The 18,053-nt window shown below is 49.7% G+C and overlaps 6 protein-coding genes across 6 annotated transcripts; 1 reads left to right on the forward strand and 5 right to left on the reverse strand.

The window, feature by feature from the left end:
- Positions 1-25: 25 nt before the first annotated feature.
- Positions 26-3,823, forward strand: J7337_004939 (uncharacterized protein; the record flags this gene model as incomplete). Its single annotated transcript, XM_044822623.1, has 2 exons — positions 26-2,645; positions 2,691-3,823. The coding sequence occupies 2 exons, from the start codon at positions 26-28 to the stop codon at positions 3,821-3,823; spliced, it is 3,753 nt and encodes a 1,250-aa protein (XP_044683956.1).
- Positions 3,824-4,594: 771 nt separating this feature from the next.
- On the reverse strand, positions 4,595-6,990 carry J7337_004940 (uncharacterized protein; the record flags this gene model as incomplete). The annotated part of the gene is made up of 2 exons (XM_044822624.1): positions 4,595-6,538; positions 6,595-6,990. 2 exons carry the CDS (start codon positions 6,988-6,990, stop codon positions 4,595-4,597), a joined length of 2,340 nt encoding a protein of 779 aa, XP_044683957.1.
- An 864-nt stretch (positions 6,991-7,854) lies between these two features.
- J7337_004941 (uncharacterized protein) lies at positions 7,855-8,959 on the reverse strand (the record flags this gene model as incomplete). The annotated part of the gene is made up of 3 exons (XM_044822625.1): positions 7,855-7,994; positions 8,054-8,216; positions 8,267-8,959. The coding sequence occupies 3 exons, from the start codon at positions 8,957-8,959 to the stop codon at positions 7,855-7,857; spliced, it is 996 nt and encodes a 331-aa protein (XP_044683958.1).
- A 765-nt stretch (positions 8,960-9,724) lies between these two features.
- On the reverse strand, positions 9,725-10,899 carry J7337_004942 (uncharacterized protein; the record flags this gene model as incomplete). Its single annotated transcript, XM_044822626.1, has 4 exons — positions 9,725-9,913; positions 10,145-10,591; positions 10,669-10,808; positions 10,887-10,899. The coding sequence occupies 4 exons, from the start codon at positions 10,897-10,899 to the stop codon at positions 9,725-9,727; spliced, it is 789 nt and encodes a 262-aa protein (XP_044683959.1).
- A 954-nt stretch (positions 10,900-11,853) lies between these two features.
- J7337_004943 (uncharacterized protein) lies at positions 11,854-13,086 on the reverse strand (the record flags this gene model as incomplete). The annotated part of the gene is made up of 2 exons (XM_044822627.1): positions 11,854-12,908; positions 13,008-13,086. The coding sequence occupies 2 exons, from the start codon at positions 13,084-13,086 to the stop codon at positions 11,854-11,856; spliced, it is 1,134 nt and encodes a 377-aa protein (XP_044683960.1).
- A 3,433-nt stretch (positions 13,087-16,519) lies between these two features.
- Positions 16,520-17,854, reverse strand: J7337_004944 (uncharacterized protein; the record flags this gene model as incomplete). The annotated part of the gene is made up of 5 exons (XM_044822628.1): positions 16,520-16,750; positions 16,800-16,898; positions 16,949-17,469; positions 17,522-17,687; positions 17,753-17,854. The coding sequence occupies 5 exons, from the start codon at positions 17,852-17,854 to the stop codon at positions 16,520-16,522; spliced, it is 1,119 nt and encodes a 372-aa protein (XP_044683961.1).
- Positions 17,855-18,053: the final 199 nt, after the last annotated feature.

Genomic DNA, 18,053 nt, shown 5'->3' on the forward strand with positions numbered 1-18,053 from the left:
ATCACATCGTAATCCTTGATCAAAGATGCTGCGACGACCTCCGGGCGAGGGGCGTCGGGCCCTACAGCAACAGAGACTCTTCATCGCCTTTGCTATCATCCTTCTTCCTTGGCTACAGCTTGTTGATGCTCAGCAGCAGCATCGACCAGTTGAACCAGGTCTACCACAACTGCAGCGCCCCGGCGGCCGCAGTCAGCAGCTAGCCGATGATGCCGTGCATCAATGGGCCGCGACGCCCGTTGACGTGACTAAGTCGGCCCGCGAGACCGTCAAGAATGTGAGGCGGGCTTCCGTTGCCAACGAGCGACAGCGACAACAGAAGAACGAGCCTGCCCGTAAGAACCGGAAGAGAGAATACGAACCCGAAAAGGAACATATAATTATCCCTGACGATGCGAGCGCCCTCGCAACTTTGGCTCCGGCTCAGTCCGTAGGAGCACCAAACCCTTCACGACGGTCCAGCAGCATTCCTGCTTCTGGGCTTGCCTCGCCGCAGATTGCGCGGAGTCTGAAGGATTGGGAAGTGGAAGACTTTGTGCTTCTGGCGACCGTCGATGGAGACCTATACGCCAACGACCGAAGAACCGGAAAAGAGCGTTGGCATCTCGAAGTCGACCATCCTATGGTAGAGACTAAACATTACCGTTCAGAGAGGTCCATTCTGGATGAAAATTATCGCCAAGTCGACCATTATGTGTGGGCTGTTGAGCCTAACCGTGACGGTGGAATATACCTCTGGGCCCCCGATTCCAATCGTGGATTTGTCAAAACTGGCTTCACCATGAAGAAGCTTGTCGAGGAACTGGCCCCTTACGCCGACGAGAGCTCCCCCGTCGTCTATACTGGCGATAAGAAGACTACCATGATTACTCTTGATGCAGCCACAGGGAGAGTTCTCAAGTGGTTCGGTGCTACAGGGTCTCATGTTAACGAAGCCGAAAGCTGCGCACGCCCCGACACGTTGTATGACGAAAACAACCAGGAGTGTAGCTCTACAGGAACAATCACATTGGGCAGGACCGAATATACTGTTGATATCCAGCGACGTGATGATGGTCTTCCTATCGCTACCCTCAGGTACTCTGAGTGGAGCCCTAATAACTACGACAGTGACCTATTTCAACAGCACCAGTCTTCATTGGATAAGAAGTACATCACAAGCCAGCACGACGGCAAGGTCTACGCGTTTGACTACGCAAGATCTGAAAAGGCAGAGCCGCTTTTCAGCGAACACTTCGCTGCACCTGTAGCCCGAGTCTTTGATGTATGCCGACCAGGAGATGCTACATCAGACAGCAACCCCGATCTTGTGGTCCTCCCTCAACCGCCAATGCCCCCACAAGACGAGACCCACGCCCGCATGCGCAGCAACAGCATCTTTCTCAACCAGACTCGGACTGGGGACTGGTATGTCATGTCTGGACGATCATACCCTCTTATTATACATGCCCCTATCGCTCAACTATCCCGTCCCGATTGGTGGGACATTGCTCCCTCTTGGGACACCATCAACCAGACCAAACTCTCGAAGGTCTTGGTAGGCACACATTTCCTCGATACTGTCAACAACCGAGGTGGCACACATACGCCAAGTTTGCCTGCCGGTGCAATCGAAGGACCAGAAGTGTATGACGTATACGATAGCCACGACGATTTTGAGAATAATGACTCGAAAACCACGGACCTGACATTTTCGGATGAGCCTACCTTGTTTACCAACGTCAAAAAGGTGCCTCTAATTGCCGCCCAAAGCGTCAAGGATTTCATCACCAACCCCGTGGTCATCATCATATTCGTTTCATTGCTCTATTTCAACAACAAGAATATCCGTCGTCACCTTCAGCGAGGGAAGAGGAGGGGTTTTTGGAACGAATTGCAGAACATACTGGGTTTTGTTGAGGCCCCTGTCTACACGGCGCAACCGGATGAAGTTGATAGCAGCGACACTGACGGCAACGTCGACTACTTGGCCGACCCAGCCAATGAAGAACCCAAGCCCGCAGCACCTAGGGAAAGTTTGGAGGAGAAGGTCAAAGAATCCGTGGTCCCCACCCCTGAATCATCCAAATTGGAGCCCGAAACTTTGCCCCATACGCCTATCAAAGAGATAGAGCTCAGCGATAGGGAAGCGACCCCCAAGCCCAAGAGGAAGACCGGCAAGAGGTCAGTAGATGCTCCCGATACTCCTCAACCTCAACCTCAATCCAAGGCTACGGCCACAAATGAAAGTCAGGATGGTGGAGCCCCTGAAAAGAAGAAGAAGGCTCACAGAGGTAGACGTGGGGGTGTCAAACATCGCAAGGGTCGTGCTCAGGAAACATCCCTATCTCGAGGCGATGACCCGGCTACGGCCACTGTCGAGGATGCGGTCAACAACGCAAAGAAGTTGGGCGAGAGGCCCAGCCTCGAGCCGGACGTAATGACCGTGCATGACGACATGCAGTCTGTGACAGGCTCGACGATTCGTATGGGAAACATCGAGGTGAACACAGATGAGCAATTGGGCACAGGAAGCAATGGCACTCTAGTCTTTGCTGGCAAATTTGATGGAAGAGCGGTTGCCGTCAAACGCATGTTGATCCAGTTTTATGATATCGCGTCCCAAGAGACAAGGCTATTGAGAGAGAGTGATGATCACCCGAATGGTAAGCTATTATGCCATTGAAGAACCAACACTCTAACACTTCCAGTTATTCGATATTACTCCCAGCAGATCCGCGATGGATTTCTCTACATTGCCTTGGAGCGTTGCGCCGCTTCATTAGCAGACGTGGTCGAAAAGCCCAACTATTTCCGGGATCTTGCCAACGCCGGCCGTCACGATTTGCCAAACATCCTTTACCAGATCACCAACGGCATCAGCCACCTACATGAACTCCGAATCGTCCATCGTGACCTCAAGCCGCAGAACATTTTGGTCAATATGGGCAAGGATGGCAAGCCTAGAATGCTAGTCTCTGATTTCGGACTTTGCAAGAAGCTGGAGGGCGGCCAATCATCCTTCGGTGCTACTACGGGTCGTGCCGCTGGAACATCAGGCTGGCGTGCTCCTGAGCTTCTGCTCGACGACGATGCTCGAGAAGGTGCCATGATGGAGGCCAGCACCCAAAGCGGCTCCGGCTCGGTTCTGGTTGACGATAACATGATGCCCCGGCGTGCTACTCGTGCGATTGACATTTTCTCGCTTGGACTAGTATTCTTCTACGTTTTGACCAACGGATCACATCCATTTGATTGCGGCGATCGCTATATGCGAGAGGTCAATATCCGAAAAGGGCAGTATAACCTGGACCTCCTCGACTCTCTCGGAGACTTTGCCTACGAGGCTAAGGACCTTATCGCCTCTATGCTTGAAGCAGACCCCAAGAACCGTCCTAATGCCAAGGAAATCATGGCCCATCCCTTCTTCTGGTCCCCGAAGAAGAGGCTCGCATTCCTTTGCGACGTGTCAGACCACTTTGAAAAGGAGCCGAGGGACCCCCCTTCGCCCGCCCTGGTCGAGCTTGAAAGGCACGCAGGGGAGGTCACTCATGACTTCTTGAAGGCCTTACCACGTGATTTCGTTGACTCTCTCGGGAAACAACGCAAATACACGGGTAACCGGCTTCTTGATCTGCTTCGGGCCCTACGGAATAAGAAAAACCATTATGAAGATATGCCTGAGGCACTCAAAAAGACCGTGGGGTCCCTGCCTGAAGGTTATCTTGCCTTTTGGACCGTCAGATTCCCAATGTTATTACTCATTTGTTGGAACGTGGTCTGGAGCGTACGGTGGGACGGGTCGGACAGGTTTCGCGAATATTATGAACCCGCAGCCCTTTAGGCACCTTATCCTAAGCGACGAAAGAATTTAGGCAATTTAGTGTATTTTCAGGGAGTCTTTACTGAGTTTATTTTGACATCATCTAAAGTCTCACGTTTTCTTGCTCTGCCTTAGTTGCGCCGAGACGATGGCAAAGCACTATAAAGCTGTATCCGGGATGGCCGACGCTCTATCTACTAGCAGCAGAAAGAATGGTGACACTGACATCACTAACACAGTCTCTACTAACGAGATGGTCTGACCGTAGACTCACCAGCTTATGATGATGTACTCATAGTATTCCCAAGCTTATGATACTGTATTCGTAATCTCAAGTTTTGACGATATATCCACAGTCTCTCCTAAGTTCATACAATCTGATCATAGTACTCCTAATTATGACAATGTACTCGTAGTATACCTAAGCTTATGACGATATGGTCATAACGTTGCTAAACTTGTGACAATGTAGTCATAATCCCCTAAAGTTTTGATGATATATTCACAGTCTTCTAAGCTTTTGACAAGTGATTCAGAGGAACGTATTAAGCAACACCTTCGTCTCTTGACCCCAGCAACCGTGCCTTTGAGGTATCAACATGGCAGAATGGTGTACATTGCTATCGCTACGCCTAACTTCGTTCGCTACCTCAAGAGTCGAGACCCAATCACCCCAGTCGCTATGCCACCTCATATTCCCAGTTCAATGCCCAACATCTTCGGGCTACTAACACCAACCATGGTACAAAATGACCTGCCAATATTTACACATAGACTCTATCAAAAATGACTTTAGCCCCATTGCACAAGGACCTTCTTGCCCTTCTTACCGCCCTTTTTCTTCCCACCAGCCTCGCCATCCTCGGCCGGCTCTTCACCAGCTGGTGTATTTGAGCCGCTGCCACCCCATTGGAAACCCGTTTCACGACTTCCATAGTCGCGACGCACGGCCCGGCCGTTTCCATAACCAAAGATTGTAGTGGTAGGCTTTGGCGCTGTGGGAAGAGCTGGGAAAGCATCCTCGCCAGTCGGACGAGGAGCAGGACGGGGACGGTTGAGGGTTGTGGATTGTGAGGACGAAGGAGTGGGGGTCGTCCAGTTGGAACGAGAGGCAGAGGATGAGGAGTTACCAGCCGAGGGAAGAGACGGGAATGCGTTGGAGGAGGATGGGGGAGCGCCGACAGCTGGACGAGCGGCCCACGATGAAGTTCCGCTAGAGGACACAGGTGCAGGGCCACCGAGTCTTGTGCTGTTCTTGAGCTTCAAGACACGGTTTGAGTACTTTTGTGTCGCCTTTGCATTAGGAACTGCTGGGTTGGCAGATGCTGCATTGGCCCAACCACTTGAACTCGAGGTTGCACCATGCATACCACTTAGTCCAGGCAAACTGGGGTAGTCTTCGTTGATGGCACGCCAGTCCTGCCAGGCTTTTCGAAGAGCATCGGCCTTGTTTTTGTCCTCATAGAGATCCGCAACCTCTCGGACCATTGTACCCAGAGCGTTTGAAGAAGTATCGGCGAAGAGAGTGAAGAAAGCATCGATAAGTTGAGGTGCAGTAAGTGCGCCTTGGCGATATGAAGAGATGTGATTTCGGAATGTTGCCATGCGCTGCGCATCGTTGCCGAGAAGGTTTGATGCCCGTTCGACTACAGCACCGTGGCGAACAAGTCTGGCACGCTCCTCGGGGCTGAGGTTGGCAGGATCCGGAACAGTAGCAGATTCGATGGGATTAGCAAGGTTTGTCTGACTGGCCCGAGGGGTGTTTGATGAGCTGCCACCACGAGATTGTGACGAGGCTTGAGCGGGTGTTGATGAAGGCGCAGAGAGTGCACCGCCAAATGTCCGATTAGACACAGATTGCGCAGAATGGATGGCCATTTGTCGTTGAAAGGCGATCTCATCTCGTCGCAATGGCTGGGCGGAGCTCGCAGGAACCGGTTCCATATTAGGGTCGCGGCCTCTGTTTCCTCCCCTTCGCCCATCTCTGCCTCCCCGTCGCCCTTCTTCTCTCCCACTACCGCCTCCGCCTCTCTCCTGCTGATATGGCGTCCGAATGTCGAATCCTGAGATGTTGACTACTCGTGCGTCTCTGCCTGTTGCCTTACCACCATGATCACTCAATTGGTGAGCCTGTAAGTCCAGTTCCGACTCAAAGACTACAAACTTCTTCTCCAAGCATTCTCGGTCACTGCAGAGGTAATGATCCTTCTTGAAATGCTCTTCGAGTGCATTGTAGTCGAGGTAGTAGTGGGGATGTCGTGAGTCTCGCCTATCGCAAATAAAGCAGCGTTCATGCTTCATCCGACAATGCTCGTACAGCTTGTCGTCGTCGTAAAACCGCTCTCCACAGAACCCACATAGAGGGTGACCCTTGAAGCCTGTTTGGTCAGCCGCGCCGGGCTTATCGTCTCCATGACGCATGTGCTTCTCCAGTTCCTTATCCGCAAATAGCTCATGCTCATGTGTGAATACCCTCTTGTTACGAGTGCATAGATCGCACATGCGCTTGCGGTGAGCGGACTTGACATGGCGGTGCAAGTCAGGCCAGCCGAGGCCAGCGAAATCGCACGATGCGTCGGGGCAGTTATATCGCAGGAGGAGAACTGTATCGCCCACAATATCCTCTTTTGTGTACTTGATTCCGATGTTGCTGTCGGTGGTTGTGATATCCTTTTCTGAGTAATCCTCGAAACGTTTCTCGGGGTCGTCGGTAAAGATGACATAGGGAGCTGGGGTCTAGAACACTGTTAACGATAGAGCCCTTGTCAGGGGTACAGAAAAGGGCAACATACACGACAATGAGCACAGTCTTTTGTCTTATAAAGGGCTCTCATGCGTAGACCGCAAATATGGCATGTTGTATGGTTACAAGGCGCAATAGAGTGGTGAGCGACTGGGTTCGCGCAGATGAAGCACACCTCGGCGTCATCATCCTCGGCGGCTTCAGCTGCTTTGCCTGCAGCCATGGCGTGAGCTCTGGAAGCGGCAGCTGCAACATCTTGGGCAGCCGGGTTTGCAGGAACGTTGGGCACGTTGGCGTTGTTACCACCACGGCCACGCCGTTGGCCGCCTCGTCGGTTCTGGTTACCCTTTCCTCGGCCTCGTCCTCTGTTGCGCTGACCGTCGCCTTGTGGTTGAGATTCGGAAGCTGTCGCTCCAGTATTGCTGTCTCCTTCCGGCGAAGCCATTTTGGGCTGTCCCGAGCTTTCGGAAGCTGAAATGTTTGCGAATTCGGACAATGTAGAAGTCAAGGTGGCCAGAGCTATGATTATGTCGCTCGGTAGAGGGGTAGGTAGTCGCTGTATTGAAATAGAAAGCCGTCAAGCGCACGCGTAAAACTACAGGTAAATTGAAAGTATCAGCGACCTTCTGGTAAAGCCGTACTGGTGTGCTATTATGATATGAATGCAAAATGGTTGTAGTTTCAAGGTGAATCGCGAAGGCGAGATGATGATGTCGACCAGATTTTATTTAGCATTCCCTCTCTGAAATGGCGGGGCAGACCAGTGACGGAGCTGCCCTGCTGTGGCGCGAAGCCACTTCCATCTGCATCTGTGGCTGAGTAATATCGCCTAAGACTCACAAGCATTGGGGCGATGCTCAAATTGGGCCCTTTGATTGGCTCTGAAATCATCATTCAATACTGGGAGTCACCGGCCAGAAAGATCCCAGCCTGAAGTGACAAAGGCTCGCATTGGCATCTATTGACTCATCAAGGCTCATCAAAGCTGGGCCTAGCGACAGTAGCTGGACGAGCTCTTTTGAATTAACAGGGTCTCCTTCATCTCATCCTCCATCAGTCTTTGATCAGAGTCCAACGGCCGTAAGCCACGGCATGCCTCAAACTTCCATCAACACAGCGCAAGGTACCTTGTTCAATAGACTTGCTCAGTCGAGGCACTGACAATCCCCGAATACGTTGAATTAGCATAAGTCAATTCAACCAATAAGCCTTCATAAGTTCTCAAATCGTTGCACAACAGGTGATTTAAAGCCAAGATATTGTAAACTGAAGAAAATAGTATCATAAACTATACATTATAGAGAAACTATCAAGCCTGATAGTACGGCTTGACTTGCTCTTCAGACCAATTCCAGAAGAACTCTGCCATACCTGTTCCACCTTCAGATTCGGACAAAGCGCCTTTCTCAAGATCTGGGCGGATAGGCATGAATCGCCCCCATGGAACCACTTGAAGTTGTCAGTAAATACCTAGGCTCGGTTCGGTGTATGGAGAAGGAAATGCTTACCCCAAATACCGGATTTATCGACTGTGATATCATCAGAAAAGGCAGCAAAAAGCTCCGTGTATGCGCCATAGATAGGAGCATAGGTAGTAATGGTTCTAGGATAGTACATATACCAGGGTGACGTGCGATCGAGTTCGCTTGCCAGATTGCCGGGGTTTAGAGACTGGGTTTATTGTTAGTTTATGGATCGGTCGGTTGTCGTATAGAACGTACCACGCTCACGATGCCATCGTCCTTGAACCTCCTGGCGAACTCTGTGTTGTGGTAGAAGTTGCCAGCCTTGCTTGTTGCGTACTTGAACACCAGGTTTCGTGACTCATGGTAATCGAGGTTATCACGCTCGAATCCATTCTTCGGGGCGAGAACATCCGCCGCGGAGCTAGACACCCAGATCACACGAACAGAATTCTTGGGCGCCGACTTCGCCGTCTTTTGAAGAAGAGGAGTGAGGTACTTGGTGAACAAGAAATGACCGAGACAATTGACTCCAAGCTGGAGCTCATACCCCTGCACGGTCTTGGACCCCTCTGGTGGTGTCATAACTCCCGCATTATTGAACAGAATGTCAAGTCTGCTCTCAGTTTCAAGGAACGACTTGGCTGAAGTTCCAATTGTCGTTAGATCTGCGAGGTCGAGCTTGAGAAACTTGAGGGTGCCCTTCGACTCAGGGTGCTGCTTCTTGATGCCCTCAATGGCAGCCTCACCCTTCTCTGTGCTACGAGCAGCGACCCAGACAGTTGCATTCTTGCTGTAAAGAACCTGGGCAATCTCGCGACCAACTCCAGTGTTTGCTCCGGTGACAATGGTCACTTTTCCTGTAAGATCGGGAACATTTGCCTCTATGAATTTGGGCTTGGGAGGGAATGCCTGACTAAGGGCATCCAAAGGTCTTGCAGGCAGTGGCATAATGAAGGATTATAAAGAGTCGTCGGTAGCTGAGAGAACAACAAGTTGGATGGCAGAATCAATGACACAAAGATAACAACTTCCATGATCTCACAAATCACGGGCTAGCAACCGGCAACGCGGGGCAATCGACTTCCCGAAAACCGGAGCCTAAGTTTAAATCCGTGCTTTGAGGAGAGGATTGCATAATTGGAAGCTCTCGAAAGGCGGACATGAGATACAGATGTGACACATGAATAGTAGAGAAGCTGTATTTTGACTTACAAACATCAAGGTCTCACAGGAACGTGAGAGTACCCCATTTATGCAAGTGCTTACGCTGGTTGGGACCACTTGGGTGCAGCACAGATTGAGTGGCTTGAGTGGGGAGTACAGATCACAGGATAGGCAATCCACTTTCAATCAGGGTGTAATCAACAATTCCTTTTCAGAGGTGCATGCTTCAAGGTAGGTAGATATTATCATCAAATACTAGAGTTGTAGAGCAATCCCACCCTCAAGTAGACCGATTTTTGCAAGTAATATCCTCCCATTGTAGGGTAGTCTTTATCCCCACCATAATGTTCCTGAATCACCACCCAAGTGGTACGAAAGAGACAATCTTGAGCCTTTCGGAAATCTTTGGGATTCATTATATAGCACCTAGCCCAATTGTCAATAGCTAGACAAGAAACACTTTACCGGTACGCCGCCGCGCGCCCAAACGCTTTCACCGAAACCTTTGCAGAGGGACTATGCTTTCCGCAGATGTAGTCGCTCTGCCGTTTATTCCTCGCCAACCGGGTAAAGATGGCTACCGATATCCTTGTTCATCCGAAACATGTCAACTCTTGCCTGTTTAAAGACTGCTTGCATCTTCTCGTCACAAATGATTTGACGTTTGTCGTTCGGATCTTGAAGGTCGTTTGCTTTGATGTGTTCCCAGAGCTTCTTGACAACTTGAGGTCGTGAGAGCTAGAATTGTGTTAGCGTTGGCTCTGCCCCAGCTGTATGTAACTATCCAGATGGCAAGACTAGTTGCAAGACATAGACTGGATAGTCCGAATTAGGATAGAGGCGTCCAGCCCCTTCAGGCAATAATCTGATACCGTCAAGACATGGGCTGAATAGACAAAGCCATGGCCCAACCTCGCAAGAGATCTAGGATAAAGTCCTGTGCAGTATACAAAGAAATGGGTCACGTACCTGCGTCTCGCCAACAAGTTCAGAGAGGGTTTCGCTCAAGTTGAAAGGTTTCTGGAAACCACCACCAGCCTTTCTCTTCTTGCCAACCTCACCATCGGCTGGTTCGAGGTCGCTATCATCGTCGGCTTTGACCTTCTTCGCACTTTTCTTGCGCGGCGCCGCCTTCTTCTTGGTAGGTTTTGCCTTGTCGCCCCCTCGAGTCTTGCGCCCTCTGGCCAAGCTGTTTTCTTGTGCCTGGAGTTGCGCGGCCAACTTGGCGTCTGCATCTTCAGCCGATGACGATCGCTTAACCTTCTTTCGTGAAGGTTCTGGAGTGGCGGATTGCTCGGTCTCGCCTACATCGGATGTACCGTTGGCCGCATAGTCGACGGTGGAGGGGGGTTCGATTCCGTTGTTGGCCCCAGATACGGCGTCGAACCGAGCTTCGATAAGTCGTTTGATGGCGTTCTAGCAAGTCAGCAGGCGAAAAATATAGGGCAATGCCAAATGGAGCGGCGAGGCAATGCTTATGTTTGTCGGCATACCTTCTGCTCGCTCAGATCCTGGCCGCCGAGCTTGTTCTCTAACCCCTGCCGGATCTTCTTTCGTGAGATGGTCTCAAGATCGGACGTCTCGAGGATGTCATCAATGATAGCGGTATAGCGCTCCAGCTCTTCGGTAGTCACTGTTGTTTTATGGTGTTAGTCAAGGTTCAAGGTCGCGATGAAGGGGGTCTGTGCCTAGGGGTGGCAGGGCAACTTACAAGGGACGCTCATGACGATGATGTTGTTCGCAGCGCGACCGCTCAGTTGTGTAGAGTTATACAGGAAAAGGTCGGCAAGGAAGGCGGCTCGGTTGCAGCTGCAAGACGAGAGAGGGTCGCAAACGGCGGGGGGTTATGCGCATACAAACAGCGGCACCTGCAGCCGTCCGTATGTGAAGAAGGATGATGGAATGCGATCGCGGCAATGGTGAAGAATGCGCCCTGGGTTGCCTGTATCAAAGCATGTCCCAAATTGATTGCGCGTGCGTGCTCCCGGTAATGTGACGATTGCTTAAGCCAACGCGGTCAAATATGCGTGATGGTTGGTCGCCTGGGTCCCGCGGTCGGTCGATTGCAGTGGACGAACCGCGGCATGAAACGATGAACAGTGTAAATCGAAGGAATAGCCAAACTGAATATAGCCTAAAAGGAAGTAAATGGGAAATAAAGAGTTTCTAGAAAAAAAAACGATATTTGGATAGGGCCTAATGAAGCTATCGCGGGCTTACGTCAATTTGTTGTGTATGGAGGAAGTTAATGTTCACCCGCAACCTTGGAAGTCATGGAAAGCAAGCAAGCCACCGATCTCAGTCCGATGAGGCTGCTGAGGCTCTCGTTGCCGTGGCTGGTGACCAGGGGTTTGGCCAATGAACCTTGCGTAGCGTTAGGTCGCCAACCGAAAAGGGTAAGGTTTTAGACCTGAGACGGGAGGAAGCGTGCTTCATCCACATTGGCCCTTCCATTATGTTTTCATTGAGGTCACGTGGGGTATGCTTTTTGTCTTTGGTGGTGTTTTCTCAGCTCTGGGTCCACCATCTCGCTTCACGACTGGCTGAGGATGATGAGTTAGTTACCCAGGCCTCTAAGCTGAACTACTTGTTCTGATCAGAGTTCTCTGATAACACTGGAAACGATGCTGACTGAAGGATTTCGAAAGGCAAAGACATTATTCATTATGATGGCGATATCATTCGTCCACTCCAACCTGTCCAAGAGATGAAACCAGGCCTGAATCCAGATCTCTTAACAAGTCGCCCCAAAGGAGTCCACCTGGTGTGTCGACAGTCCACATCTCCTCATTAAGTGTCGCATCAAAACCTGCATTGTATAAAGCTTCCTCACCAATACTCATAATCCGATGGCTACTCGGCTCCACTGCAGTATCCAAAGTTTCCGGGCTTTTCTGGTTACTGACTGGTGTCGTCGCGGGTGTAGTGAGACCAAGCCTTGCTCTGAATGACTCCACGAGTTCTAGACATTTGATCTTGAGACTGTTGGTCAACTGCACACCTGCTTTGGACCCAAGTATCTCAAAAACCCTCGCAGCTAGTGTCAACGTCTTCCGCGCTGTGGGGGACATTGGGCAGATGGGATATCCGCAAGAGAAACCAGCTAAAGCAAAAGTGGCGGTACGCTGCCAGTCGAACACTTGAAAGCACCCAGTAAGAATACCGGAATCCCTGCTGATCTGGTTTAGCATATTTGTTACCATGATCCCAGAGTTCACACAAGTGATGCAGTGGTTATCACTATTGAAAGTGCCTAATGCTGGTGTTGGTAGGAATGAGTTGAATGTTCGAGTGAGCATAATGACCAAGGAATGGTAGTCAAATTCCAGCACTAGCCGTTGTCTCTGAAGCCAAAGAGGATCGCCCTGGCTGAGATCCAGCGGTGAGCGATCAACTGAGAAGGGTACACCTTGTACCCGTGGTGTTTTGAGACTACTTGGTAGTTCCTCGACCCAGGTCTTCAGACGCTTGAGCTGCCCATAAAGATACTTGGCGCACTTCTCTCGTGATGAAGGGTGCTGATAAAAGTCGGGCTGATCAATCTCTGAAAGAACATCCTCCATAACCCTCGCAAATTCAGTATGAATCTCACGAACGGCCTGAAAGAGGCCTTGCCTCTCATGCTGAAACCGAAGCCAATTGATACCCGAAGACTGCGAAAGGGTGAAATTTGGACCGGCAAGTTCAGCGATACTGTCGGATTCTGGGTGTTCACGCTCATACAGACGGGGCTCTGAAATTGCGAAGGGCCGCCCCAAATGCAGAGAAACCTGTATATCCAAAGTGACAAGGCATCTCCATAAGCGCGAGCCTGGTTTTGCGCAAGTTGAACCTTCGCTGTCTTGGGTCTTATCGTCGCTATCGAATTGCAGGCCAAGTGACTCTGCTGCAGCTACGGCAGATCGAATCATCATGTAGGCCGAGTTTTCTTGATTCAGAGCCAACAGGTATATGGCACTGAGGAAATAGCATTGCGTCGATTGTAAAGACGGACAATCCAGGTATTGAACCAGCACCTGCTGAGCCCGCAGGTAGAAGTCGAAACCATGCTGATTAGGTACAAGGACATTGTCACAAATTGTGTATGATGATCCAAACTGTATGCATAAGGCGATCACAATATCTACCAGGGGGCATGCCTGTCTTTTTGTGTTGTCAATCCAGAGCGAGTCGTAAAGTTGTCGAAAAGTAGCCTCCTCGATCACTGGATAAATCGCATGATAGCCCTGCCAGTAAAGGTCGAGGAGAGCGTCTTGTTGCTCACGCTGCAATCGGTCGCAATTAAGCGGAGATGAAGTAGCTGGTAGCTTTTGACTTGACAGGACATCTGTACCAAAGCTCAATTTGGTGAAAGTCGATAATCGATGAATGAAATACGCCAGCGACGATGGACCGTACTGGATGCCATTCACTTGAACCCCTTTCCACGTTAATGGACGTTTACACACAGAGCCGGTATTTTGAGGCAAAGGAGATGGGCTCAGTAACTTGTTCTCAAGCTGCTGTACCTGACTTCTCAGCCGTTGAACTTCTCTACGTCCTTGTCAGCTTTGCGCCCTTCGATAGACTCAAGTCTACTCACCTTGTGGCAGCGGCAACACTCTTGAAATCATCGCGTCCTGAGTTTACACATTCTCTATTGGCTTGTTTGCAGTTCCGACAAGGTCGGGTAGAATCGCATTTCACTCGGGTCAAGCGACACCAGTCACAGGCGCGTGAGACCTGGGCCCTCTTGGGGCGGGGTTGTGAGGTTGGTGGAGAAGGAGGTTTCCCGCTTGATAGGGAATTCGAAGTTATTATGTCAAAAGTGGTGAACATTGAGATACTGGAAGCAGTCGATATGTTCTAGCATGGGAACGTGATGACTTAGTATGTTGGATTCTGACAGTCTGCATAACTACGAAATTCCTGGGCAGGCTGAGCATGGATGAGTCAGGAACATGGATGTTAGTGCATCACATGAACATTTGTAATCAGCGAAAACCCGACCGGACACAGCAAGGCATAGGGATATGGTATCAATAGCTCGAACATGAAATGCTACGGACTGGCACATTGCGAGATGTTAAATCCCTGATTATAATGACTTAGGTCTTTGAAGTTGTCAAACGTGCGAAGAGAAGGCGAAACATGTACATAGTCGCCTTAACAAACATTGCATATAGCGGAAAACGACCGGTAGCGATATGTTTCTATTCACTCCTGAGTTGCTACTGTGCGAAGAATCTGGCAATTTAAATGAATATATTTAGTTTTCTCTGCCTGCAGAAAAATGCAGTCAAATTGAAGAACGACGTCAAGAATTGCGAGACTTCCGAGTCAATGACAGAGAACAGCCAATGGCAGATCTCTATACATCACAGGATCACCAAAAGAGGAAGTCGGAGAAAACTCCGAAAACTCCTTATGGACCGGATTTTAAAAGAGCAACAGAAACGTTTATTGAGCTTGAAGCGAGGCAAACTACGGGATGCCTGCGTTTGTGCTTCTATTAATCGGGATCAAAAAGGCGAGCGACATGCATCTTCCCGTTCCGTAAAATGAACTTCAGAGAAGGTACAGATGACACTTTCCTAAACAACCTTCTTGGTTTGCCGAACACTGCCTCGTGGGCAATCACCTCATGAGGAAGGAAAGAGACATTAACATCCATGAAAGATGTCTCGCATGATGGAAGTAACCTTTCAATCTACCTAAGGTAATGCATTGAAAGAATTCCTCGCCTTTTCGTTCTTTGTCAACCTCTGAAAGGATAACTTATGGAAGGAGAAATCCGCAAAGATGATACGCATTTGCCTTCTCCTTTTTGCTCTGGCTGTATGTGCGGTACCTATCAAGGACACCGCAGCACAGACCTTGGACTTCTGCGGTCAGCCGGATAAGAGTAACTATACACTCATCCAAAGTACGGAAAGCCCTCAAAGACGCAGTTGTGTTGATGATCTGACCTGAATCCATAGATCCTTTCCTCGGCGACTTGGACATTGGTCAACCAGGTATCACCCTTGAAACTGCTTATGGTAACGGAGCTCCGCGCTGGTTCATGGTGTATCAAAACGGAATGGACGTGAAGCCGTATCGCGCGATGAAGGTACAATGTCCACCCATGGTTTACGTACAAGGTAGGCTATTGACTAACGGTATGCAGGTTTCTTCCAACACAACTGTATTTGTTGACTTGACAACATGGTGTCCAACATTCTCCGGAAGACTCGTCCGCGGTAACTATAACGATTTTGATGGCGGCGCACACAATCTAGGCACATGGGCAGAGGTGAACTGGCAGAGCTATCCACTGGTGTATGGTGGGGTGTCTGTCATTGAAGGTCATATACCACACCAAACCATTTATCGAGGAAGCTAACACTACGCAGGCAACGACGGGCCCATTCTCTTACAATCAGAAGATCCCAACACCCCTTCCAGGGGCTTCACTGAAGATATTATTCCTCGAGCCCCAAAAGAATGCAGGGTGAAAAAGGACAGCGGAGGCATGGCACTGAAACCAACCGACAAGGATGGATACGACGAAGTAACGAGGAAATTCACGAAACGACAATTGGACAACCACAAAGTATCTATCGACAAGACCTACACTGCGACGGTCATGTCCCACAACGGAAGGTTCAAGATTGTTTTTCTCCACGGGAACCATTAGATAGAGCAGCCCTGACATATGAGTTCAGGCCGTTGTGTCGTTACTTGGAGCTTCAGGAGGGAGTTATCTTTGATGGTTTAATGTGTGTCTGGAATTATAGAAGACATGTTGTAATTTCTAGGCTCTTCTAAAGGAGAAGTAGTCGAGATGGTTGAAGCGGGTTAACTTTACCTCATATGGCAGCTAAAAAGAGAGCACCGAGATCGATGCGATTCACCCCACATTCTGCAAACCAAGTTCGAGAAGATTATTCGCGCCGTAGACACACTCACGATGATACCGTTCTAGACTTATTAAAACAAGGTTTAGTAACTGAAGCACCGGCCCAGTTGAGGATGGTTATCTAGCAGAGAATAATTAACACATATTTTGACCGGACGAAACTTACATAGCCAATTGTTTTCACTAGAAGCACGTTTCTAGCCAGGATGACTTACTACGAGAAACATCCTACGATCAAATAGAGCAGCCATGGACTTCGACTTTTTTCTTGCAGCGACGCCAATGTTATTACGAACGACAAGCATAGTCAAGAAAGTGGGCGATAGGGGAAATGGCACAGAACAAAAATGCCTTTTGATCTTGATTGATTCAGCGTTCTCTTGGCATTGATGCAATGAGTCACATAGAGCCCACACCGGTAGTCAATGGAGTACCCAACTCATCGACCCTTCCATCAGCCCCTATCATGATCTCAGATAAGTAATTACACTGCTTCCCCATCGCACCGCGCTCTTGTAAGTCCACATGCCGGGAGCATTGCCCTTGGCTAGTCCCTCAATAGCATCGGCAAAAGCAGGCCCGAGACCCTCGTCCTTGATCTGACGAACTGGGTAGAGATAAGTTTTGAAAGAGAAGAGGATGGCTCGGGTCTTGGGAAGACGAGTCAAGGTTTGGAGCTCTATGCGAAGGAAAGTCTGTTTGCATGTGTTAGTGAGGAAATGTTGTAATTGGGCAGCATCCTACCTTTTCAATATCGACATCTTCATCATTTTCGTACTTGTCATCGCCAGTGATGTGGTTGCCCTGGCAGTTGAACAGCTCTGTATGAGTCTGGACGGACCACTGCAGAATGTTAGCATCACTTCAGCGTGCTGGCCTTGGAGACTCCTCACGTTTGTTCGTTTGACACTCTTTCCAACTTCCAGCTTCGAAAAGAACTTCTCCATACTGGAACCGATCTTCTCATATGACGGCACAGGTGCATGGATCTCCACAAGTGTTTTACCAAGCTTAGTTGAGGGATCAAAGCCCGATGGAAAGCAACACATGAATGCAACCGAGCGGTGGCCTTCTGGAGTCTCCTGCAACAAAAAAAGATCCTCTTCAACAGTCTCACCGAGTACACGTAGCGCCGCATCCATGTTGCCCTCGGGCAGTGTAGGGAAAGACATTCCTGTAGCGAGATTCTCGCACATGGAGTTGTCCTTTGAGAGTTTGAAGATGGTAGGGAAGCGCTTGGGGAGCTGTTCAGATAGGAGGTAAGTGTAAACCTCACGCACAGCAGCATCGCCTTCTGGGATGCAGCCATGAACGGTAGAGCCATGAGTGGCAATGATACTTCGTCGATGTGTAACGCGGTCGAGGTAATCTTCGTCAATTGTGATGAGTTCTGATGGCGTATCGGCTCGAATAGCTATCAAGACAGTCAGAGAAAGGGACTTTACTGTCCGGCGAAGACCACATACCCATCGTTATGTGGTATGTTGGTTTGAATGGCCGTAACTGACGCCTAGGTGCGGTCTTCCAGTCAAAGTCGTGTAAAGGTTCAATGGCTAGCACTTTCTCAGGCGGTACTACCTCAGCCTCGGCAGCTTGTAAGTGCTGTCTGCGATGGCGCATCCATCTCTTTGCCTATTGTTTTGTTGGTCAAATACGAAAGTTCATGATGTAAGTTAGTCAAAGTGGGTTGAACTCACAGTGGTGGTGACGACCCAGATTGATAGCAAAACAGCGGCGGGGAGAAAGAGTAGCTTTGCAAAAGGCTTCAGAGAGCCATTGAGCTGATACAAGGAAGTCATCTTTGGGGCTGAGGTGGAATTGAGTGGGAGCTGGTGTTATCAAGGGTCTTGATGGCAACCAAGACCCTTTTTATCTTGTTCCAAACGCCCTTTGTATAGTCAGTCACTAAATGTTTGGAGTCTATTGTTCTCCGCACGCCGATACCGCGTGGAGCTCTAGCCTGATAAACTCTCAATCATTAGCTCTCTGTGGTGGAGG

This window comes from Fusarium musae, chromosome 3 (assembly GCF_019915245.1).
Source record: "Fusarium musae strain F31 chromosome 3, whole genome shotgun sequence".
Lineage (NCBI taxonomy): Eukaryota > Fungi > Ascomycota > Sordariomycetes > Hypocreales > Nectriaceae > Fusarium > Fusarium musae.